The 7,788-nt window shown below is 41.2% G+C and overlaps 1 protein-coding gene across 1 annotated transcript; it reads left to right on the top strand.

Annotated features, from left to right (window-relative positions):
• Window positions 1-4,051: 4,051 nt before the first annotated feature.
• Window positions 4,052-4,993, top strand: LOC133367996 (olfactory receptor 2D2-like). The gene has a single exon (XM_061592079.1). The coding sequence runs from the start codon at window positions 4,052-4,054 to the stop codon at window positions 4,991-4,993; it is 942 nt and encodes a 313-aa protein (XP_061448063.1).
• The last annotated feature ends 2,795 nt before the right edge of the window (window positions 4,994-7,788 follow it).

Below are 7,788 nucleotides of genomic sequence, written 5' to 3'. Positions count from 1 at the left end.
TCCCACCAGGAGCCCAGGGCGGCAAACAAAGCGCTAAAAACACTTTAAAATATCATAAAAACAGATCTTAAAATACATTAAAACAAAACAGTGTTAAAAACATTTTTTTAAAAATCATGACAGAGTTGTGTGTCCCATATGAATTTCCTCATAGCAAATCCTTGCAAATTATTCCTGTGTGTATTATTCATGTGGTAAACAAATACCAGGAGAGGTGCATGCAATTATATAAAGTCTTTGCTTTCTCAGCGTCATGTACATCAGAAAACATTGCTGTTCGGCCTAGATGTTACCTTCTCAGTAAAAGTCATTTCTGAATGGTATGCAAACTTTTCATTTCTCTAACGTTCAATATAGCAATGGAAAGTGGAGGGAAGAGGAAAGGAGTAAGACCCATATTAATTCATTTTAAATAAAGGTACCATTGCCATTCAGATGAATACTAGAGTTAATATACAGCATTCTTAAAAATAATAATAGAAATTCATATTTTGAAGTGTACCAGTTCCTACCTAGGAATGTTTATGGGTTGCAGATACCTATTGCTGTGTTTCTAAGACTGTTGATGATTTAAGCAGAGCAATTGCAAATAATGGCCAATTGGCCTTCAATTATTTATGCTCAGGCATTATCAACAGGCACCAGAGACATCAGTGAGAACAAGGGATGTCAGAGCATTAAAGAAAAAAAAAACATAAACAGAAATTACGAATGCTTGCTTATATGTTCCATATCTGTAATGGAAATCAAGCCAGCAAATATTATCACTATTCACTGTTATTGTTTTTAGCCCAGAAATGAAACATAATTAATGGCTTTCTTCCATTTGCATTGTGCTATCTTTTCATTGAAATGAATGGTGTGGAATAACATGATGATGATACAATTAATTTAAAAAATGATTACATATAATTCTACCCAAGCAGACAGCAAAACGAATAACATAGTTTTTGTTGGAAGCTGAACTGGAGCAGAATGGAAATGGTGCTGCATGTGACAAATGTACATCAGAAATGAAATCGATGCCTCCCTACATCTCTAGTGAAAACTTTTAGTAAGTTAGAAGCTTGTCCAACTATGCTACCTTCCTATGGCATCTAATTGTTATATTTCATGTTTATTCATTCCTTTAAATCTTGATATATCCTTCAGTCGATGTTGGGAACAGTCTGGAACAAGATATGAATATGCTTCAAGAGCATCACTATATGGGCATCACTGACAGACTCTCTAATACATAACAGAATATTCTTTTTAAAATATGTAATATGTTAGTTCCCTCATTCATATTCTCTCGTTCTCCCCGCCCTTCTCTTTCCATCCTTCTTTTTTTCATTTAGTAGATGTTGGGAGAAGCATTTGGTGATTTAGAAGAACTTCAGGAAGTGACATGCTTTCAGTCCTAACCACTTCCTGGTTTTCCTGAAGATTGCCACTGCAGTTGCTGAAATGAACAGAATCACGTAAGTATCTAACAGCTTGACATATGATGCCTTGTATAAGTCCCAAAGTTGGCTGTCTCAAAGTTGCTCGGTAGTAAATACACTAATCTAGCTCTCAGATTAATGACTAGGGAGGAAAGGTATGTTTCAGACAAGAACAACTCAAAGCTGATGTACTAGAATATAAAGGGGTACAAATGGGGAGTCTGTTAATTTGCTGGTGGTGATAGCAAGATGATACAATGTGTAGCATTGTTTCATGCATGGTTTTTACTTCTTCTATACATCCCTACAGATCAGGGGTGTATTCTTCTGGGGTCTCAGGGGGATCTTATATGCCTTACTTTTTTGGGAGCAGGGTCCTTGCAGGGTCCCTATATTGCTATATTGCTACATCCTATGAGCCAATCAGCATGAACGGGGAGTGTGTTAGTCACTGAGAAGAGTCTTCTAACATGCTTCCTTATCCTTTCCTGCTGATTGGAGCCAGAGTGAAAGGAGATGAGCCAACCACTGAGAAGATTATTTTTAGTAGCTAACCCTCTCCCCTTTCATGCCAATTGGCTGCTAGAGACATGTTGTTGTGGACAAATTCATTAACAAGGCTCTCATTCTCAACCTAGTAGCAAAAAAGGGGGGAAGGGGTGTGGCTGTGACTATCATGAAAGAACCCTTCACTTCTGAATTTGCCACTACACTACTGCTACAGATAGATGAGAGGGAATAAAATAGCACGGCAGCATCCCTTTGTTTCTATATTTCTGCTGAAATCCTATACTATTACAAGTACATCCTGTACAATTACATGCCAACAAGGCTGTACAGTTGTCTAGTTTTCTTGAGTAGCCAGTCATTTCAATGATTGTTCTGTACTACTTTTAGTGGTTTCCCCCCATTTTTTTACATTGCAGTGCACCACCCTGATATTTTGTGAGAGGGTGGTATATAAATGCTTTAATAAATATAAATAAATAAATAAATAAATGTGGAGTCCCATTGAACTTAATGGAGCTTACTTCTGAGTACAGCTGCAGAGGGTTGCACTGTTAATTCTCCATTTCTAATTCAATGTGCACCAGGCATTTTAAGCATCATGTATTGTAATGTGTAAATTTACTCAGCATAGTGTGTGTGTGCAAAAGATAGACAGATAGATGTATAGAGAGAGAGATACACAGTAGCCGCTTGTGTGATGGGGTGGAGCCATTCTTATGACAGAGCCATCGCTGCAGCTTACCTGGATGGCACTGGGTCAACGCAGGGCAACAGTAAGGTCAGGACTGGGTTGACACACTGGAATGAATGCCAGATTCACTCCACTGGTGTTTCTGTGCAGCCCTGACCTCACCACTCTCTGCCCCACCCTAGCACCATCCAGGTAAGTTACAGCATTGCCAATGCTGAGAGGGTGGCTTTGTAGCTGTGCCCCACCACACTGGCCAGTATTGGATATACATACATGCACATTCATGCACACAGATCAGTTTACAGGGCAGTTCTTTGAGCCCTGATGATGATGATGCCATTTATGCTCGTAAAACATTTTCCTGTGAAAGGAAAAAATAGCCCTGTAAATCACTTCTAAAGAACATTGAGTCAAATGGAGCATTAATATTCTCGGAATGAAATGCTCAGTTCAGTCTCTAAACTATTATTTCTGTGGCATGAAAAAGGTCTCAGATTCAGTCACCAGCATCTCCAGGTAGGGCTGGAAAAGAATCTCTCCTTGAAACCCTGGAGAGCCACTGCTGGTCAGGGTAGATAATTCTGAGCTGGATGGACTGTTGGTCTGACTAGGTATAAGGCAGCTTCCTATGTTCCTAACCATAATTAAAAGCAATAATAAAGAAAAGAACATAACTAGGTTAAAAGAAAAGCAGAAGCATTTGATACAACATTGCAGATATTAGATTATCCAAAAGTGCCCTACTGAAAGGTGTGTCCATGCCGGCCACTTTTGGAGCCTGGTGGTGGTTTTGTTCTTTTATTTATTATTGCTTTAAACTCATATCTAAAGATAAGAGAGGGAATCAGCCAGGTCTCGTGCAGCAGGCAGTTCCAAAGCTTGGACATCACCAACAAGAAAGCCCTGTCCTCAAGGTCAACAATGGCATCTGAGGTGAAACTCAGAGCAAGGAATCCTCTGAAGACTGGAGCATGACAGCAGGTACTTATGAATGGAGGTGGTCCTTTAGAATTGCATCTGGAAATTAATCAGGAACTAGTGAAGTTAGTATAATATTGGTGTTAAACATCAATATCAAGATGCTGACCCCAATCCAAATAAAAATAGAAGATAATTGGCACATATAGTGCAAACGTAAACATGTCTACTTAGAAGCAAGTCCCATTGAGTTTTAAAGTGGGATTTACTCGTAAATTGGTGGGCATGTAAGATTGTGGCCTCAAGCACAGTTCATCTGTGTTGGATTGTGACCAGAGCTTGGAAAAGTTACTTTTTTGAACTACAACTCCCATCAGCCCCAGCCAGCATGGCCACTGGATTGGGCTGATGGGCGTTGTAGTTCAAAAAAGTAACTTTTTCAAGCTCTGATTGTGACTAATCATGATCATGATGATCTCACTTTCTTTTAGATATAATGGACTGCATGGAAGAAGGTAATCAGACCTCATTGCCTAAGGAATTTATCTTAATGGGGCTCACAAACCATAGTATGATACAAGTTGCACTTTTTGTGGTGTTTCTTATGATTTACGCAGCAGCCATGATGGGTAACCTGCTTATTGTTGCTCTGGTCAAAGCCGATGCTCGCCTTCACACACCAATGTATTTCTTTCTCTCCAATTTCTCCATCTTGGAGCTTTGCTATACTTCAACGGTAGTGCCCCAGATGCTGTTTCAGATGCTGTCTGGAAAAAAGAGCATCCCACTAATCTGCTGTGTCACACAACTGTACTTCTTCCTTTCATTTGGGATTGCAGAGAGTTTTTTTCTCACTGTTATGTCCTATGACCGTTACGTTGCCATTTGCCTTCCACTGCACTATAGCATCACAATCACCAAGTGGACATGTGTTGCAATGGCCACTGCTTCTTGGGTGGGTGGCTTCCTTTTTTCTGCTATCAACACCACATTCACTATGAAACTATCCTTTGGTAGCCATAACAAGATTGAACACTTTCTCTGTGAAATGCCAGCCTTGGTGAAAATAGCTAATGGAAGAACACACGAAGCCAAGATGTGCATGTCTATTTCTTGTGTGTTCACCTTGATCTTACCTCTTTTGTTAATACTTGTGTCTTATGCTCGCATACTCTACACTATCCTTGGTAGCCATTGTAGTATGGGGATGCGGAAAGCCATTTCCACTTGTTCTTCCCACTTGACTGTGGTGACACTCTTTTTTGGATCAGTCCTTTCAATATACTTGAGACCAAAATCCAGCACATCAATGGGGCAAACCAAAATGGCCTCTGTGTTTTACATAGTCATCACCCCTGCACTCAACCCCATCATATACAGTCTGCGAAATAAGGAGGTGATGCAGGCCCTGAAGAAAGTGATACATAAAGGCAAAGAGATGAATTAATGACGTTGATATGGATGGATGGGATGGATGCTGGTGGGGGCTCTACACATGTCTAGGATGTGTGGATCTTGAAACTGGTCCAAAACTCATCCTCTGCTGAGATGTATACACTACTGGACGAAACTTCATGCTTTTTGGGTATAGACAGAGTCTTGAGGATCTCATTCATGAACCTAATAACTCATGCATTAAACTATGAAACAGTGCAAATATTAGATTTAATCCATACGATTTCAAGTATTTAAAATGTGAACTGAGTTGAAAGAGGTTTTTTATGTTAAATATTCAGGTTCCAGCAATTACTTCATCCACCGCATTATCAATCCTGTTATCTATATGTTATCCAACATACCTTAGAATCCAACGTGTCACTTCTTCTAATTAAATATGCAAGTTGTCCCCTAAGACTGTGCTCCATAACTGAAGAAAGTAGTCAATATAACACCATTTAAAAAAAAAGAAAAAGAAAAAGAAAAGAAATAATACAGGGGAGATTCAGAAAAGTACAGGATGGTTAGTTTAGCTTTTATTATGGGATAATTGGTGGAAAGCATTATTAAAGATAATATTGCCAAGCAAATAGAAGAGCAAGACTTGCTGAAGACAAATTAACATGACTTCTACAAAGGTACAGCCTCTCAATCTAACAAATCCTTTAGAATTGTCAATAAACATGTGGCTGGGGTTATTCAGTCAACATTATGTACTTACCAAAAGTGTTTGATAAAGTTCTTCACCCAAGTCCTCTTATGGATAAATAACTGGTTAAAGAACAGGAAACAGAATAGGTTTAAATGAAGGATTGTATGAGTGGTCCCTGGCTGTCTGAAAGAGGCGGCAGTGAGACCACTCCTGAAAAAACCTTCCTTGGACCCAGAGGATGTCAGCAGCTACAGACCAGTAGCCAATGTTCCGTTCCTGGGCAAGATCCTGGAACGTGTGGTTGCTGACCAGCTCCAGGTGCTATTGGATGAAACCGATTATCTAGATCCATTTCAATCGGGGTTCAGGCCTGGTTTTGGCACTGAGACTGCCTTGGTCGCCCTGTTTGATGACCTATGTCAGGAGAGAGACAGAGGGAGTGTAACTCTGTTGATTCTCCTTGACCTCTCAGCGGCTTTTGATACCATTGACCATGGTATCCTTCTGGAGAGGCTTGCGGAATTGGGAGTTGGAGGCACTGCTTGGCAGTGGTTCCGCTCCTACTTAGCGGGTTGTCTCCAGAAGATAGTGCTTGGGGAACATTGCTCGACACCGTGGGTTCTCCAATGTGGGGTCCCGCAGGGTTCGGTTCTGTCTCCCATGCTTTTTAACATTTATATGAAGCCGCTGGGGGCGGTCATCAGGAGTTTTGGAGTGCGTTGTCATCAGTATGCTGATGACACGCAGCTCTACTTCTCCTTTACATCTTCTTCAGGCGAGGCAGTCGACGTGCTGAACCGTTGCCTGGCTGCGACAATGGACTGGATGAGAACTAACAAACTGAGACTCAATCCTGACAAGACTGAGATGCTGTTGGTGGATGGTTTCTCTGATCGGATGGTGGATATATACCCTGTCCTGGATGGGGTTACACTCCCCCTAAAGGAACAGGTGCGTAGTCTGGGAGTCATCTTAGACTCTTCCCTCACACTTGAGGCTCATGTAGCCTCGGTGGCCCGGAATGCGTTCTACCAACTTCGGTTGGTAGCCCAGCTACGTCCCTATCTGAGTAAGGAGGACCTCTCATCAGTGGTACATGCTATGGTAACCTCGCGTCTGGACTACTGCAATGCGCTTTACGTAGGGCTACCTTTGAAGACGATTCGGAAGCTACAGCTAGTGCAAAATGCGGCAGCCAGACTGCTAACAAGAACTAAGCGGTCTGAGCATATAACACCTGTGCTAGCCCGTTTGCACTGGCTTCCAATATGCTTCCGGGCCAGATTCAAAGTGTTGGTACTTACCTATAAAGCCTTATACGGCGCGGGACCACGATATCTGTCGGAACGCCTCTCCTGATATGAACCGGCCCGTACACTACGGTCTACTACGAAGGCCCTTCTCCGGGTTCCGACTCATAGGGAAGCCCGGAGAGTGGTGACAAGATCTAGGGCCTTCTCAGTGGTGGCCCCCGAACTATGGAATGGTCTCCCCGAGGAGGTGCACCTGGCGCCGACACTATCATCTTTTCGGCGCCAGGTTAAAACCTTTCTCTTCTCTGAGGCATTTTAATTCCTGTTAATTGTAAATTATTATATTTTGATTTTAGACTGTACAGTTTTGTGTACAGTTTTGTGTTATTTTTATTGTATTTTTAATGTTCACCGCCCAGAGAGCTGTTGCTAGTCGGGCGGTATATAAGCTTAATTAAATAATAATAAATAATAAATAAATGGAGTCTGCCCAAGAACAGGGGAGAAATTCAGTTCAGTTCACTTTTTATGGCAAATTTGCCTAATTTGCACTCCCCAAAATGAAACATGTATTGAAAAACACCTGAAATTTGTGATTCTCCAAATTTTGTGGTACAGTTCTCAAACAACCAAAAAATGTGTATACAAAAGTGTATGTATTAGGGGAAACTGTGCATAGCCCCAAAATATGGTCTGGCATATCAGACCACTGCCTTGCTGAAGCTAAGTAGGGCCCCGCATGCCTTGGTTTCCGTGATGGTGGAAAGGTGGGATATCAATGCAAGAAAATAAATCAATATTAAATGCATATATGTGTGAAAGTAACACACATTATGTTAAGGGAAATTGCTTGCAAAGATGTGTATACTAGGCCAAATTGCATGCAAGCATGGGAATATT

The sequence above is a fragment of the Rhineura floridana genome, chromosome 11 (genome assembly GCF_030035675.1).
Source record: "Rhineura floridana isolate rRhiFlo1 chromosome 11, rRhiFlo1.hap2, whole genome shotgun sequence".
Lineage (NCBI taxonomy): Eukaryota > Metazoa > Chordata > Lepidosauria > Squamata > Rhineuridae > Rhineura > Rhineura floridana.
This window is presented reverse-complemented; position numbering and strand designations above follow the sequence as displayed.